The sequence below is a fragment of the Pleuronectes platessa genome, chromosome 4 (assembly GCF_947347685.1).
Source record: "Pleuronectes platessa chromosome 4, fPlePla1.1, whole genome shotgun sequence".
Classification (NCBI taxonomy): domain Eukaryota; kingdom Metazoa; phylum Chordata; class Actinopteri; order Pleuronectiformes; family Pleuronectidae; genus Pleuronectes; species Pleuronectes platessa.
In genome coordinates this window covers 8085844-8104192 of record NC_070629.1, presented here as the reverse complement: position 1 = coordinate 8104192, position 18349 = coordinate 8085844, and the positions used below count along the sequence as shown (strand labels likewise).

Here is an 18349-nt window from a genome sequence, read left to right as displayed (position 1 = left end):
GCTAGGCTCTTGTGGTTATGATTAGCAGTCTGGTATGAACGTACGCTGATGTCTGGTTTAAAAAGGTTGAAGGTGGAGAGGATCTTTCACTCTCAGTGTTAACATTACGAACCCAGGCTTCGAAGATATGCTGTGCACGAAAAGAAAGAAAGAGAATGTAAACCTCAGCTGCTCTTGATTGAGGTAGCTCTTGCATGTGTGACACTATCACACTCAAAGCTGATGTTTATTTGATCTTGTGGCATCAACTTTGTAGCTTTAATGTGCAGCAGTGGCACTGTGCTCATTTTCTCTCTGCTTGCTTTGAGTCAGCACATTCGGCTCTGCTGTGTAATGTTGCATTTCTCTTGTCAGAATGTGTGTGTGTGTGTGTGTGCGCACACTTTGCAGTCCAGTCCAGTTATTGCAGGCAGCCCTGACACAGATGGTGCTCAGTGATACCACATACCAGAGGCATTGTTTAGGGAAGGCGAGTTCGAGGAGATAATTGACAGGCATAGAGAGAACCCATCCCCCCCAATGCACACAAACACAGTCACACACACACACACACACACACATATGTGCGTACACATCCACACACACCTTCTGTCCACCCTTACCCTGTCTCTTTATGTCAGCTCCTTTTTCTTTTTTTCATGGATCTGCACACACACACAGAAACACACATACAAACTATTTTCGTTCTTGTATTTTAACCTCCTCTTTAACCCTCATTCTCTCTCTCTCTCTCTCTCTCTCTCTCTCTCTCTCTCTCTCTCTCTCTCTCTCTCTCTCTCTCTCTCTCTCTCGCTGTCGCCGCCCTCCCTGGCTCTCCTTCAATTTCACCCTAGCAGCAGAGCCAAGCCCGGTCCCTGATTGGTGGACGGCCTGGCTTTGTGTGCTATCTGTAGCGTGACGTCTCTCCGACGACCTCTGTGTTCGTGTGTTTTTTGTGTGTGCGCGCATTTGTGTATATGTTTGAAGAGACAGCGAAGGGGGGAGGAGGTTGCTGAGGGGCATTCACATCATATATGCAGGAGAGGGGAGAAAAAAAACTGAACGCGTGGGAGGAAGGTGCGATAGTGATCAAAGGGAAAAAAAATCTCTCTGTTGTGTGTAAGTGTGTGGATGTGTTTAAGTGTGTGTTCGGTAGACCTATTGGCATACTAGTAGGAGAGAGAGAGAGAGAGAGAGAGAGAGAGGGGAGGGGGGTAGAGCTAGGGACAGAAAGAGAGAGAGAGAACGTGCGTACGAGCGCTCATGTAAAACCAGATTAAAAACACAAGATGGCTTCCTGAATGGGCTGCAGGAACACAGACGAGAGAGAGACAGAGAAGAGTGGGGGGAGAGAGAGAGAGAAAGAGAGAGAGAAGAAAGGGATAGAGGGAAAGAGGTGAAGACGAGAGGGAGTCGGAGTCCTCTGATGGGGATTTGGCCAGCGGACGGAGGAGTACAAACCGAGGCAGCTCAGAGGCTTGGAGGGTAAATATTCATTACTCCAGACTATTTTAGGATTGATAGGTGGGTGGGTGTGAGGCTGACGGGTGGAGGGGGTGAGAGATGAGATTGGCGGGACTGGGGAATGACTCAAGACAAAACACATCGTTTAACATTGAGACAGCCAGGGCCATGTAGACAAGGGGGACGTGCTGTGCCAAATAAGAGGATGCTTTTGTTGTCCAATTATCAGCTCTGCTTTGATGAACCATCTCCACCTATTACATCTTACTCTCAGCTGAACTAACCGCTGACACTTGTGCACGTTTGGCCAAGTTGCCCTTTAAAAAAAGCGGGGCTTGTCTGATGCCTACATCAGGAGGCTGCAGGTTGGGATACAGACATTGCATAATTCTATAATTGAAATTGAATCCTGGCATTGCTGTCTCTCATTCTCTGTCCCAGCAGCAGAGGGAAGTGCCGGCTCACTGGCTGAGCACAAATCAAAGAAAGGAGATTTGTATGCACGGCTGCTTTTTGACGTATACTGAGGATGACAGGAATGATAAAAAGAATGCCTCATGCAGGTTGTAGCTGCTGGTTCAACTGTCTATAATGATGAGTCTTTTTGAACAGGCCCTTGTCGCATTATTCTATTGATTGTTATTCTCTTCCCCTCCCATCTCTCTCTGTCTGCCTCTCACTCCCCCCTCTCTTGCTCTGTTGGACGGCTGTAAAGGTGGAATATTTTGAAGACATCAGTCAAAGCAGTTTGGGAAACCTTAAGCTGGCAGCTGAGGTAAGAGAGGGCATTTGATTTGTGCAATGTTTTGTTTGTGTTTGTGTGTATCATCTCTGGAATATGTGTGTAAGCTATGTCCATGTTGCTTTGATTCTCAGCTGTTGGTTCATCAGTGCAGTGAGACTCTAAGGAGGTGTAAACAAGGTGGTTAGTCAACACAGCGACAAGCGTTTTTACAAATGTGCCCATTGTATTTAGGTATGTATTTGTATGTATTTGTGAGAATGAGTTTCACCATTAACACCTGCTATACAGAAAACCTTGTGGTTGTCTGAGCAACTCAAGAAGTCGGACTATTCGCTACTCTCTCCAGCGAAGACACAAGCTCATTTTATTATCTTTGACATCCTCGCGGTTTGGCATAAAGGTGCAATAGTCCCTGTAAGTCATTTATCGTCTGAATCCCAGTCACTCTGTTTGAGAACTGACTATACTAAATTAGCGACTTTGACTCTATCTCCAAGCCGCGGTGGTGAGCTGAGCGCCTTAGTGATGAAGTGGCGGCGTCCTCAGTTTAAAGTGTCCCACGCTGCCCAGTGATTGGTGCCAGAGGCAGGCATGTGTAGATGCAAGAGACCAAGGAGAGGAAGAGGGAGGCGGAGGCGGAGGAGGAGGAACCCTACGCGCTACAAGGGGGCCGTCTTTCTTCTCCTAGGTTCTGGAGTCAAATGAGGTAAAGGGAGTAAAAGTTAGTGGGTCACGCATGCGTACGTGTTTGATTGCACGGCGTAGTAACCTGTGGCGCGTGGCCACTGAGAGCTGCTGTTCTTCTACTTGCCGAGTCGGGGCACGCTTGTCTGTTTATGTGGAAAGATAGTTTGTGCGGCGAGGTGTCATAGAAAGAGTTGTATATGAATTGTGATGTTAGAACACCGTCCCCTCGTAGAAGAAAGAAACCTTTCAGTGTTGCGACCGTCAGACACGAGGAAGTGATAAGTTGTGCCTCAAATAATTATCATTAAAAATAATTAATCCCCCCCGTTTTTGCGGGACAGTGCTGATTGTGTTTAACAAGTTTGTGTTCTTAGTCTTTATGGTTTCCTGAGCTCCTGATGCGTCGATGTTTCTGTGTGTGTCTTTATCTCATGAGGATCTGTTTCCTGGACAATCATCAAGACAAACCTGGTCTACACCAGCACTGTTTTTGACTGTTTAAATGAGCAGTTATAGATCAATTATATATCATTAGGGTTTTTCCAGAAACATAAAAACATTGAGCGTGGTCCAGCAGCACATTGAATTATGCTGTCTGGCTGCTTTCTTTGCAGTTCAGGAAGCAGAATCGAGTCGTGAAGTTACCACAACACGCTACAAGACAGACAGACTGCGCCGATTTGTTTTCCACGCCCTTATACAGGATTTCCTCTTTAAACACGAGATGAACTTCACTCAGCTCACTGGTGGGAAAGAGTCAAAACTAGAGTAGAAATACTCAAACCACTGAGTGTATGACAGCAGATGGAATGTTGGCTAATCATATGTTTATACTCGCATGGAATCTCCAGCCTCGCTCACAAAGGGTTAACACTGACCTAGTTTCCGTGGCAACACTGAATGTCTAGTGAAATCATTGCTTTAATTTTAGCTCAAGTCCGGTATCCAAGGTTGGTCACATGACCATCTAGCCGGCACCACACGCACATGTGTATGTGTGTGTATAGTTTGGTAATGAGTGGTTTTGGTGTAGAGTAGAGACTCAGGAAGTGGAGGGTTTGACATCACCTTTTCCATTCAGTGTTGGCTCTCGTTGTGTTTACTGCTCTGTTAGGTTTCCGCTCAGACTGTAAAGAACTGCAGCTCTGATTCCCATGAGAGTCTGTAACATGTAGTCAATGATTATGAGAACACTTGGTTTTGTTTCTCAGGATGAGACTGGCATCTGTTTATCCTTCAGGACTCATGTTGTCTAGGTCGTCTTTGGTCTCTACTTCAACTCAAATGATGATTGACACACAGATCTCATTTTCCTGAGTTTTTCATTGATACTGGCTTGTAATGAAAGATATTTAATGGTCTTTCACAGAACTAAACAGAGTTCAGTACTGTGCAAAATACACAATGAAACATCACTTATCCATCTATTTGTCAAATCAGTCAAATATTTAAAACCAAGATTTATTAATGTCCTAAAACATTAATTGAAAGTCTGTTAGTGAAATAACTGTGGCTTTCTTTATAATTCATGCTGATAAAACTGTTAATATGAATCCAGTTTAAGATGAATCATTGTAAAAAGGTAACTTAACTACAATTAACCATTAACTGTCCGCTACAATCTTGCATGCCAACCCAGATGAGTCACCTGCCTCCCAGCTCTGAACAACTGTTGCATCAGCAGTGACTGGTGTTTACTGCAAGTTAATTACACTCACTCTTCCTTCAATGGTTATACAAGATATATTTTTTATCAAAGACACTGCAAGGATTTGAAAACAACATCCATAAATTCAGATTTTACATGATATTAGAATTTGGGTAGTCAGCAACAGTTGCCTCACTTACACCCAGTCATTCTGGACTTGTGAAGCTGTGATGTCATCTTATATTTCCAATAAATGACATTTATCAGACGTTCATCTCTGCAATGTTTTTGTTGCTCCACTGCGTATAGTTCTGCATGTACTACTGAACGTGACTGCAGCCGATACCGATTCCTGGCGTGGATTGATAGCCTGCATGGCAATATGAGTAAAGGTTGGTGGTGTGTGTGTCTGATGTCGCAGGGACGTTTTCAACCGCCTGGTGCCGCAGTTAATAAAAAATGAATGGAAAGAGAAGGGGGAGGAGCTCTTAGCTGTTGCTGGAGCTCTTTAACTCTCACCTCTCTGGCAGCTCCTCTGCTGCTCCCACTGGGCACGCGGTTTATTCAGCCCCGAATCCCTCTGCTGCCAGATGCTGCCAGGTTTTACGTAATACAGCGCCACAGCTGTTTGAGTTTTCATCACACGCTATTGGGACACGCGCTTGAAAATATGGATTTCTAAAGTATATGTAAATTCACTGGTGGCTGATATCTGCTAAAAAGGTGGAGAATTGAACTTATGACAAGATAAGACATCCAACTAGTATAAATTAATTGCATGTAAAACATGTTCACTTCAGGACAAATTATCCTCTTCATTCTCTTCATCCTAGCAGTCTATTCTATTTGAATAATGAAATGATACTTTTTGACAGGTTGTAGATGCAGGTAGTTTAGTTTATATTACGCACTAAAATGGCTTCATAGGGAAAGTTCTTCTGTTTTGAGTGCTGTCCCTTTAAGCCCGGCTACGCCTGACTTGAACATATGGGAAGCTAATCTTAGCCCAAGTCCTGAGAGAGACAAGGCTGGCAACCAGCCACTGTACAGGACTGAGAAAGGTTTTCTCTCTTTCTCCCTCTGAGCTAATTTATGATTGTACTCTCAGATAATTTTACAAACAAATAGCCACATATTCTCTCAGGCTGAATATGATTCATCTATAACTGTTTATGATAACATCACTGAGCATCTAGATGTGACTGCTTAGCTCTTTTCCATGGCTTTACACACATTACCTGAGCAGATTCAGGTTCTTTTTTTATGCTTTTAATTCCCATATTTCCATATCCATGTCCCTTCTGTCTGTTGTCCACTCTCTTTGTTTCAAAGCCAAAATTTCCAAAACATGTTTATTGATTACATTTTTCTTTCTTTTCATCTCCCTATCCTCAAGCACAAAGAGCTGCCTCTTAGAAACAGCGCCCCCTCCCCTCCTCTTCCTTCTCCTTGTTTTTTTTTAGCGGCTCCACCCAGCCCAACAGCTCCCCCCGCCCATCACTGCCTTTCAATATTTTGTCCACCAAACCACTCCTCCCTTTCTCTTTGTGAGGAGTTTAGGGGGGGTAGCCCCCCCCCCAGCTGGGTCTGTTCGTGCTGACTTGCACGTGCCAAATGTCAGGAGGTATGACTAAGACTGGATACACTACACTCGTTACTACGATCCGCACCCAAACACACCCTGAACCTAACACCAACCTGCCTGGGAAGTCAGCAGACAGATGGAAGGAAGACATAATGGGGATTCTTGAATATGAACAACATGTTTACAGTTTGTTACTCCTATAGAGAAACAGATTGACTCAGACACTTTGTGTTGCTTCTACTCTGTTAAATCAAATTCGCTCACTGTAGCCCTGCTGCCTTTTGTCCCGCCCACCAATAAACCCAGTGATCCTCAGTTAACAATCCAATACTGTATGAGCTCCAGTGTGTGTGTGTGAAGAAAAAAAACCCCATAGAAATGTGCCCCTGCATTTGCAGGACCCTTTGGTGTCTCAACCTCTGTGTGCAGATGATGAGAAACAGGCGTGTGTGTGCAGTGAAAAAGAAAGAAAGTGAAAGGTAAAGAGATAAAGGAAAACAGAGAGGGAGAGGGGGAAGGAGAGAGAGTGACAGAGTGTGTCAAATCAGATGACCTTGATGCCATTAGACTCCAGGGCAAATGGGGGGTGGTATAGGAGCAGTGGTGGAGAGAGTTGGAGTCAGCTGACAGGAAGAGGAGGGAGGGGGGGAAAGGACCCTCATGTCATGACCATGATGCTCATGTGAGTCATTAAATGACTGCTAGAGAAAGTGTTTTTACCCTAAATGGCCCAGATCTTCTCACAGATTAAAGATGATGGAGGCGCAAAGAGAATGAAAACTCACATCAGTTCACCAATTTAGCCCTTGAAACCACACAATTTGCTCTTAGCACACACACACATACCTCCTACTACCGATGGTGATGATAACATATTTTAAAAGCTTGTTTCAGTTTGTGAGGGTTGTATGTCAGGACTCTGTTGAGAAGAAATGAGAAAGATGAGTCAGGCTTAGTCATATGCAAGTCAACCCAACACACATCGCTGAGGGTCGGACTTTTGTTGTCAGTCATCCCTCCTACAAGCAAAGATCTTTCCTCCACGCTGCTGAGAAACAGTGTGCAAGAGACAGAAGTGAGAGAGATGGAAAGAGAGGGAGAAATGGAGAGAGAAAGAGAGACGAGGGCGTGAAACAAGTCATTTGAATGATACGTTGAAGACTTTGTGAGATGAAGTGATCAATGTGAGAACTGGAGTCTCTCTGTTGTCCCATCCTCTCTCGTTGTCTTTCTCACACACACACAATGCCCGGCTACAGCAGGTTTACTGTAAGTATCATATTTCTTTTCTTTTCCTTTCACTCAAAGGTTTAGATACTTGGATTGTTGATGTTAATTATAATGTCTTGCTCAGTGTCATGTGAGGAAACAGTTAAATTAAAAGGTAACTATGGCTACAGACCGTATGCTTCCTGGTTGTATTGTAACCTGTCAAGTTTTGTTATCTCGTTGAGATGTAACCTATTGTGTTGAGGAGGTTCACTCTTTTGGTTAAACCTGCATGACAACATTGTGCTGATACTCCTGTGTAGTTTTATTCAAACAGTAAAACACCTAATGTATGTCTCTGTCTTAATTCAGTAGTACATTTCTTTTTATTTAAAAGTACATGTTTCAATCCAGAGTAGAGAAGTCTAACTGTAATTTACCTATAGTCAGTAAATTGTGTCATAGTTTGTTGTTTAGCATCTTCCTCGTGTGTGGGAAACAGCTGAATTTTCTACACACGAGGTTCCCTCTTCTATGGTAATGTTATGGTCTTATTGTCACCTCGGTTGTTTACTAAGCTTTGACAATGACTAAGCCACTCCGAGATTATGTTTTCACTATGGGAGTGAGTGAGTGTATGTATTATGTTGTGTTATGGTTTTCCTCCATCATTTCCGTCACAAGTTCAACTTGTGTTTCTGTTCTGATTCTTGATGCTCATTTAAAAACTCTGAAAGTTTTGTTGTGCTCAGTTGGTTTGTGAAACGATCAACTGTGCGTGGAGAGCTTGTGATTCAGGGGTTAAGTCGAATCTTGAGCGAGAAATGCTGCGTCACTGTTCAGCCGGGGGACAGTGCGAGCACGAGTCAGCCGAGTGAGTGAAAGAGCATGTTTTGCGTCCGTTGGTCTGTGGTGTTGGTGATAGTAGTGACTGGGCATGTGTCAGATGATACATACGCCCAACCCGTGGCAGAGGCAAGCATCGTGGTGGGAGACGCTGACGATGGTGACGATGCAGCTACGTCACCATCCACATGTGTTTCCTACCTCTCTTGCTCACTGCTCTCTCTCGCTCATTGGCAGTCCCCGGTCATGTGACCTAATGCTCTACTTCTTCTCTCCTTCCCTTAGACAGCTTAGGCTGCGCAGTGTTTCTCTTTGGGATTGACGCTCATCTGTGTGTGTACATACGAATATGTGTGGCAACAGAAAGAAAGGCAGTGTAATTTTTACGGGGCCAGTGATCGGGTGCGTCAGAAAGCGTTGGAACAGCAATGCAATAAGCTATGCTAGAAGGAGAAGAGGCTCAGAGAGAGGGAGGCAAAGGCAGAAAGCTCCAAGAGAGACTAGGAGAAACGGGGGAGGCCCAGCTATGAGAAGCAGGGAAAGGTTACTGAAGTTATCGCAGTGTTGCTGGCACACGCTCAGTAACATAACAGAAAAATATTACGACGGAGCTGACGGCGATCTGCATGGAAGCTACAGCCATGTTTTCCCCTCTCATCCTCCTGGTTAAATCTGGTCTGAAACTCCGAAGCAATGTTGGAGAGAAGAGAGGAGACACCGCAAGGCCGGTCAGCCTGCAAGCAGGAGAGAGAAAACATCCAGTGATCACAACGTCGTTGCTGATGGTAGTGGCTGTGACGCGAAGACAGAACGATGGTGAGGAGAGAACATGACGAGGACATGATCATAGGCTGGTGAACAGGAGAGGACAGAAGTCTTGCATCCCTCGTGAACTGTTTAGGGTTGATTACATGCGGTTGCTGTCTGCTTTCGGCTACAACTTGCCAGTTTTCTTTATGTTTGCATCCTCTTCCTCTTCTTCATCATCTCACCTTCCATTACAGAATCAGTCACATGAGTAACTGAATGACTCTGTCTTCCTTAGTGTCTTTTTCCGCTCTCTTCATCCTGCTCTTCTGGCTGGGTGAAGTGTCATTGAAGTGTCGTAGTTTTCTCGCTCTTTTACTTATGTTGTAATCATACTTCCATCACTGTTCCATTTCCATCTTTCTTTACGTGAAGGGGTTGATGATATCGAGTCTGGATGAATGAATTTATATATCAAGTGACCCTTCGCTTCCCTCAGTCAAAAACATTCCACCTGTCTGTATCCTTTGAATCTTAGAGGAAGGACCAGCTAGAGTGCCAGCGAGCCAGCTTCCTCTCCATCTACGAAACCTTCCACTTTCTTGTGCATGCAGCCTTTCTGAAGGATGTATTATCAGCCCCAGGTGTAAGATAGAAGCTTCTCGTTTCACGTGATGAATGGGCCACCGACGTAAATGTAGATGAGGAAGAAAATGGACATTGTGGAACCAATATCGATGGCTTCTCCGTTGGCCCAGGGCTCGACGCTCAAAGGTGGAAGAAAATCTCTGTAAGAAAAAGCAGATTGTCGTTTGCAGAAGGAATGAATAAACAACGTTTTTTCTCTTTTTTCTGTTGATACCATTGTGAGTTGAGATTGTCTATTCGTTGGCAGCCGCTGGTTCGCAGGGAAGCTCTGTCATAGTTGAAATTGCCAATACTTGGTTTTGTGAATGAACAGAAAACTACACAGCCTTATATGTAACGCCATCTAATGTAGAAAAGCAAGCAGTGTTGAAAGGCGTGGATAGAGAAAGGGAGAGGTTTTCTCATTGGTAAGAGCTCTGCTGCACTGTGCTGTTTCCTAGACTGCCGCTACTAGCTACTATCCCTCACAGCGCTCTCTGTTTCTGCTCACTGCACACTCCTCCATTCCATCGTACGTGCCCGCTGTGGCTCAGATAATGGCCTCTCGCTCTGCACACACTGAAGAGAGAGAGCAGAGGAGATGGAGGGAGAGGCTGCGCGAGAGGGAGGGGAATGTAGGGAGGGAGGGAGAGAGAGAGGGGAAGGTGGGGGCTGCGAAGAGAAGCCGACTGCATGTGTAGCTGAGAGAAAGAAAGAGGATATTGAAAAAAGGAAGGGAGGAGCAGACAGAGATAATGAGAAAGGAAAAAGGAGAGAACAGAAAGCATTGGACATAAGAAGAGGCAGGAGAATGAGAAACGTGTGTGCTGTGTTGGGGGGAGGTGTGTTGTGTGTATGCAGCCGACTGTGTGTGCGCGTGTGAATGCATGCATGTGTTTTTTGGCACTAGCTCTGTCTGTGCGCTGCACGGACTGGAAGAAGTAAAAAGGAACAAGCCAACAAAGCCGTACAGCCTATAGGCTGCTGTGCCGGCAAGCAAGTCTCATGCTCCTCTCTGTGTCCTCTTCTGCCTTCTGCTCTATGACCGGCAACTCCGTCTGGACGTCAAGGACCACGTAAGTATGCGTCGCTGGTCCTCAGGCTCTCAGCCGGCTTCATATTGTCAGAGCCTCTGCTTCATGTTACTGCTCAGCACGGCAGCGGAGGGAAGGGGTGGGGGGAGAAAGAGGAGGACAAGAGGGAGGAAGGGGGCTGTTGTGTATCTAGGATTTAGGTTCAGCTGTCTATTAACAAGCTGACTTTAACCCCCTCACTACCACCAGTAGTATCTTTACACACTTTATCTCCTCCCTCCAGACATTTTTGCTGTGTCAGTGTTGAACAGGATTTATTGTCACACAGAGCTGTAAAGGCGGCTCTTGTTTAAAGGGCTCCCAGACACTAGTGCCTGGTTGACCAGGTTTTGCGAGGTCTGATCCTGTTTGGTGTGTTGACAGTTTTAGACACAGTTATTGGTGTGTGCCAAGCTTATTCAAATATGTGTATGGGTGTGTGAGTCACACAGTTAAAGGGAAGACAAGGATAGAGTAAATATTTGTCGAAGCACGTGACCTGTACAGTCCTGGTGAGGTTTACATCGCTGCAGGTGTGAATGCTAGGGTTTTTGCTTATTAACATCCTAGACTCAGAAAATGTCAATCAAGGTTGTTTGTGGTGAAGTATTTGTTATCTGCACTGGCAGAGTTGAGAATATGTAATTGTTGTAAATGTTCAGCAGGAAGTGCTCTGAACCCATGTGACTGTAGCCTGTGGTAGTTGTTTTGTGTGTGTAACTCTGAGAAAAAGAGGAAAAGAGAGTGTCAGCGTGTGTGACTGACGGTGCGTGATTGTGGGATGTTAGGCTGTGCAGTGTTGCAGTCACTCTGTTTCAACACTGCAGTTCTCATAACTGCCGTACAGCAACCCCCCACCCCCTTCCTCTTTCCCGTCTGATGCCACAGATAGTGCAGACATGGGGCCTCTCACGTATTGCATGCCGGCTGTCGTTGTCGTCGTCGTCCCCCCCCCCCGCACACAACCTCTAACCAACACCACCGCCACCCCCAGGGACCCCCCATCAGACACCCGGCGCAGAAGGTGGACTCAAAAGAGCTGAGCATACTGCCTGGCCAGTAATTAGCCACTTCAAAAGCTAATTTCAATAATATTAAAATGACAGGGAAGCTTGACGCCAGCCTCACTTCTACTGTCATACACTGAGGGAGCTACAATCAGAAGCCATCTTTCCTTTATTTTTTTCTAGCTGGAGACACTTTGTGGTTCACATCAATCTGGATCAGGAACTTGATCCCATTAGGTTGGGCTGTGGGACATGAGGTGGCTGAGTTGTGTGTTTGGTTAAAAAAATATTTATATCCCCTTCACATTATCATAGTGCAGTGTTTGTTATGTCTCCTGGCAGGGAAGGATGTGCTTACAGCCAAATGTTTCCTTGTGAATCAGTAGCCGCTTGTTGAGGGTTAACTTTTGTGTTTATAGTAAACACATAAGGTGAATGGTTTGACATTATAAATGTTATTCATAGCACATCCGCTTCATTTAAACACAAAAATATGTTTTTATATTGAGTCCGCCATTGTTGTCATTTCACAAGACCAATAAGACATAACATGAACTCTGTCAATGATTTATCTGCCTGCCCTTGGATTATGTTTGTTTTTTGTTCTTCTCTACATTAATTTAACTGTGATCTATGAAGAGCTCCCCTGGGCCAAATATTGTCACACGTAATATCTGACAATGTGAACTGGAGAAACATAGTTGGCTTTAACAGACCACTCAGATTACATATTATATATACTATTTATATAATGATACATTATTATGGTAATACTCATTGTACTGGTGCCTCCAGCATAGCAGAATAAAGTCTTTAAAAATGTAATGGTCATGTGATGTGATTGTGTGTTGCAACAGATGTGGAAACTATGAATACATGACAGTACAGGATGACCAAGTAACTGTTATGTTCAGACACCAGGTCATCTTCAAACAAGATGTTCTGTCCCTCGTTTGACAAAGGCAGTTCTCACTGATACATCTCATGACAACCAGCCCTGCTCTAGGCTGTTGTGTTAGATAAGGTGCTGTCTGTTGGGTTTCAGATTATTTAAGCATTACACACTGACCATTTTAGGTTTGCCATTTAAGTTTTTTTCTAGATAGTTATCTTTTGGTTTTATACTCCAGTGAATGAGCGATACACTGCAAGTTCTCAGACCCTTAGTTTAGCTGAAGTTTGCCGCCATAATCATTTTGAACACTCAACACAAAAATTCAACAAGCCCATTTAAAATTATTGGAAAGCATATTCCAAAAGTAGTTCTCTTTAATAATTAATACAGCGATAACAGTGCTTTCCGCAAAGACCACAACTTAAGTAATACCTTGTTCTGGCAGATGAAAGTAATTTTGTATGAGCATAGGTGTTGTAGTCCGATACAGTATATTTCTCTATTTTAAAGAAGATCTTTAACATGTTTAAATGGTTTCTGACATAGTGCTTTTGTTACCCAGGAACTAATTGTGTATTTTTTTGTAGATTATGATAATCCACAGTTCTTCTTAATTGGTGTTTCATTGCATTTTTATACTAAGAATCTAAATAACACAAAAAATCCTCAATAACCCCCCTTATAAATCCATAAATTACTGTTTGTCCTTTAATTTTTTGTTCTTCAACAACATCTCTCCACTCATATTGAAACTGGTGTATTTCTAGGGGATTTCAGGATGTGCAGTCACAATTGTTTGTGTAATGTGTGCATTACTTCAAGATATGACAGCATAACAATGTATTTCAAGTAGTTTCTGCACTTCCACACAAATATTACTTAGTCCAGTCCTGAGAGCTGAAAAATATTTTTTCCTGTGATTCAACTTTGGCCTGTTTGTTTATTGCGTTCTGTTTCCCTCACCACTCCACCAACTGTACCACACACAGTCTCTCAACACCATCTGTGTGCTTTGCATAGTCCAACTGATAGTTGTGTGTCTTCATATACAGCAGTGAAAATGTGTCACATGACCTGTGACGAGCTGTGACAAAACAAGTTTGTTGTGAAATCAATTCACTGAAACCATAGTTAATTCACATTTCCTGGGCCCTACTGACGTGACCCTGGAGGACTGTATGTTATGTATATGTCAGAGGGGAGAGCTGTGAAAAGTGAAAATATACACAGTTATTATTATTTACACGTGGTGACAGTGGGTGATTATGTCTAATGTATGTTTTTTGCATATCATTCCTGAATTTATTGGATTCTTATAACCTGACTAACTTTGTTTCATATCTGTCTTTCAGACTGTTCGTGAAGTCACTTCAGTGGATGGCCCCAGAAGTGGAGGCCAAATGGAAATTGGGTCACATGACCGCCTCCAGGAAGGCGCGCTGAACCTGGAACTGGCCAATGGAGTGAATCGCTACTGTACTGATGATGAAGAATCTATGGAAACAGAGCAGCAGAGGGCAGAAAGCATGCCTCAGAGAAAGTGCTGGGTGGCAGGCAAAGGGAAAGTTAGTGATACCCAACAAAAGCAGCCATGCTGGAACAGCAGCAGTGGTTCAACCCCTGGTGAGCCTGTGCACCATGCAAACATGGAGGATGCCCACAATCTGGTGGCTTTTTCCGCTATTGCTGGCGCCTTGCCTCCCTCTTCTTCCTCATCCTGCCTTCCTGGGCAGCCTAACACAGCCCAGTTATATGAAAGGTTCACTCAGGAGATGGGTGCTGAAGGGGCTCAGGCCAGAATCTCTGCAGGTGTTCCTGAGGGAAGGCGTCAAACTCCAGAAGACCTGAACACCCTACAGACAGCACTGAGCCAAGCCAAACACGGACACAAGCCCGCTAACTGCAACTGCGATGGGCCTGACTGTCCAGACTACCTTGAGTGGCTGGATAAGAAGATTAAGTTGGCAACCAGCGAGGACCAAGGTGCCCCCAAGACCACTGATGCTCCCCTACACTTAGACCCTCATCTACAACAGCCCCGTTTGCAGCATCAACATCAGCCCTACACCCAGGTGAATGGTGGCCACCATCTTTCTACTTCATACTCTCAGCAGCTACAGGGATCTCAAGGCCCATACCCAGACCAAGTGCCCTGCTCCAAACCCCCAATTCCTTGCTCCCCCCAGGTGCTCTCCCTAGCCAAGGCAAAGAACATCAATCTTCAGACAGCTATTGCCATTGAAGCCCTGACCCAGTTATCTGGTACCAATCCACAAGCTGTTGGCATTCCTGGTCAAACCCCTTACAACAGTAACCTTCATCACCACCAACATACCCAGAATCTCCCATCCCAGCCACCCAATGGTTCTAGCTTGATTCTACACTCTCCTGGCACCCACTCATCATCCTCACGCTGCCAGTCCGTCCCCCCAGGAATACACACCAGCCAGCAGGCTCCAGTGTCCTTTGAGCACCACAGGCCCCAGTCACAGGGCCAGCCACCTCATGCTTCCCCTCTCCCCTCCTCTACCTCTCCCTTCCCAGGTCAGGGAAAACCTCCAGGCTTCAGCCATAGTCCCCAACAATGGCAGAAGGGCCCAGGCAGAGGCTCTGAACAGAGGAATGCATGGACATGTATTAAGTCTGAGCCCAAGTCTCACTTTGCTGCTGCACCTCACAGTAGCTCAGACCCTATGTCAGAGCTCAAACAGCTGCTTGGGGACACCAGTGGTACGTTCAGCAATGCTCCTTTCAAGCTTCCAGTCACACAGCAGCTCAGCTTGAACCAGAATGGAGGTATCCAGGCCCAGGATAACCCAGCACTGTCCAGGTTAAAGCAAGAGCAAGACTCTGGTGAGCACTATCATCATCCTGCCTCCATGGGACATTATGGCATGGCTAATGGTCAGCAGCAGGGTCAGCACTACCCTGGCACTCACTTGTCACCGGGCCAAGCAGTTATCAGCCACTCCACTCAGGCAGCTCTACAACAGCACCTTCACTACAAGAGGAACCTCTTCTCTAACCACTCCCCTGTGTTTGGAGCACCAGGCCCATCTTCAGCTTTGGCTTGCCAAAGTTTGAAAAAATGGTGGCCACAGATGGAGGCAGAAGGTTTGCCACATCTGGCCATCAAGCAGGAACCTAAAGAACCCAGGAAGAAAAAGAGTGTCCAGGGGTCTCCTGTATTAAAAGGTATAAGTGGGATGCTTGCGAGCTCTCCCTTGCCCAAACCCAAACAGATAATCATCAAGAAGACCAAGCAGAAAGCTTCCATGCCAACGTTCCTGCCTCAGATTCAGATCAGTGTAAAAAAAACATCAGTCCTCATGATGGACAGAGCCCCGGCCCTGACCAGCCTGCAAGCAGGTTGTTTCCCTCCTCTGCACCTCCATAGTAACTCCACTCAGGCTTCTGCTGCAGGCCTCCCTGCCCCAGCCCAATCTCAGGTATCCATGTCCAACTCCTCAATGACTCCCTTTTTCACTGTTTCTGCTTTGTCAGAAAACACTCCAGCCCATATGGGCCCTGTGGCCCAACCTATGGCTCCTGCAGCCCACGCAAAGTCAGAAGGAATAGGCACCCTGGCCACCAGTAACACCAGCACCACCACACCTCTGACCTCCATGTCTCCATCCAGCACCTCACAATTACCGAGTCTGATCAACATAGACCCTAAGTACGAAGATCTGATTCGCCAGTTTGAGGCTGAATTTGGGGACGCCCCAGATGCTTCTGCTGGTCAGCCAATGGAGGAAATTGCTATAGCACCACAGCTGGGGAATCAGTCCCAGACCAGTCCTCGGGACCTCAGTACCACATCATCATCCACGTCCCAGTCAGCTCCCTCAGTTCTCACTACTCAAGCTAGCTCTAAACCTCATCTAACTGATCAGGAGATGGATGCTCACAAGGATGAGTCAGGGACCCAAAGTGAATCAGCCATGACCCAGGCTTCCACAGAGACCCCTGTGAAGGAGAAGCATGAGGGCCCCCTCCATGTCTCTCTGCATCATGAGGCAATGTTCGACAAGCAGCAGCAACCCAGTGTGATAGAGGATAATTTCAGCATTCCTTCTTCCCCACTGCCGAAACGCATGAAGATTGAAACCTCGGGTGATATAACAGTACTGTCCACCACATGCTATTCTGAAGAGGACACTCCGACAAAGGACAGTCTGCCTTCTTCTCCATCTCTCAGAGGCTTCCTCGAGTCTCCTCTGCGTTACCTGGAGAGCCCCACCAAGAGCTTGCTGGATACTCCCTCAAAGGATTTACAGTCAGAGTTTCCCACCTGTACCTGTGTGGGTAAGTCAGTGTGTTAGTGCCTGTCAGTGCTTGTGTGTGAGAATTAGGTTGCTGTCAGTTTACAAAATGCATTAGCCCCTTTTTGAGATCCACATTCATTAATGTTCACACAAACATCACCCATTCATCTCTGAGTAGAGGGACATTCAAGAATGTTGATCTGACCAGTGTCGGATAATAAAGGTTGCAAGTTTGCATGCAGGAATACATTTGTGGGAAAACATTCTAAACTTGCAAGTTGAATATTTAGCTATTGAGCTAAACATTAATAATACAATCACAGCCAATGCTTTACTACTTAATCCACACCGGTCAGCTATTAGTTTTTGTTTGTCACACCTCCCCCTCCAGCTTCTCTATAGATGCTTGTTGAGTGTGTCTAAGAATGTGTGTTGGTGGATTGTCCGGCTGCAACATACTGTGAGACAATAAAGGCAGCAGAAGAAAACAATAGCAGTCGTTCTAGACCTAAAGCACACAGAAGTGGATTTCAGCCCTGTAGTTTGGGCAGAAACCTGCTCAGGTTATTTATTTACAACAGTTAGGGTGTTCCCACATTACCATGTCTACTCATGGTAGCACAACATCACATTTGACTGCCTCCAACACAAAAAGATACAATATACAACCATGATGTACACAAACCGACACAATTTCCTCACAAAAATGTTGTATCACTCCTCCACTTCCTTCCCTGAGCCACACCCTGACCTCAAGTTGTCTTTGAGACAGACATACACAACACATGTGTTTAATGTATGTCCATATTTCAGACAGTCGGCTGAGTGTTGTAAACATTTACACTTAGAGAGATGTCATTTACGGAAGTAAGAGGAGGACATTATTTGTTAAACAGTTCTGGTTTAAAACACAAAGCTGTTATGATAGAGATACTATAGGCAATGCAAAGTCCAATAAAGTCTAAATGATTATCTCCTTAAAGTTAATGTAGGTCATAAACTTCTGCTCTGTGTTACACACACAGAGCAGCACTAAAGTCACATGGCCTGGTTTAAAAAATACAGGCGTGTGTAGGACGGTGGTCAGACACACTTACACACTTACACACACACACACACACACACACACACACACACACACACACACAACACAAACACAAGAGCACACACTGGCACTCAGACACACCCTCAGTCCCATTAACACTCACATACACTGAGTCAGTCATGACTACCTCAAAACTCTTCTGCTTTGCAAAGTGTCTCCACTCATGCACCACACCCTGCAGTCACAGCCCACTGTCTGTGCATGGGGGATGTTTCAATCAGTCGGATATTCTCACGCTTCTCAATGTTAAAAAAATACACCAAAACACATGAGATATATCTTAGCACAGACCCTTCACTTCTTGACTGAGTTAGATAGATTTACAGGTAAATGTTTGCAGCTTGAGCGAGACATGAATTAACCCCTAATTGTTGACATTTAGTTAATCAATGAAATGGCAAAAAAAAAATCTAATATCCACCACAGAAACGTTTTTTTGGTGTTGATGATAGTATTGACAAAAT

General features: G+C 45.0%; 1 protein-coding gene across 6 annotated transcripts in view; it reads left to right on the top strand.

The window, feature by feature from the left end:
* The first annotated feature begins 797 nt into the window (after positions 1-797).
* Positions 798-18349, top strand: part of tet3 (tet methylcytosine dioxygenase 3) — a 30118-nt gene continuing 12566 nt past the window's right edge. Inside the window, exons 1-4 of one of the 6 annotated variants that reach the window (XM_053420552.1) lie at positions 798-1464; positions 1888-2006; positions 2159-2218; positions 13865-16820. In XM_053420552.1, coding sequence (XP_053276527.1) covers positions 2001-2006; positions 2159-2218; positions 13865-16820 — 3022 coding nt within the window. In that variant the 5' untranslated portion in view covers positions 798-1464; positions 1888-2000. Of the gene's footprint in view, positions 1465-1887; positions 2007-2158; positions 2219-6244; positions 7378-7974; positions 8980-9448; positions 10614-13864; positions 16821-18349 lie in introns of those variants that run through there. The other 5 variants (XM_053420557.1, XM_053420555.1, XM_053420556.1 and 2 more) reach the window with 5 other exon arrangements.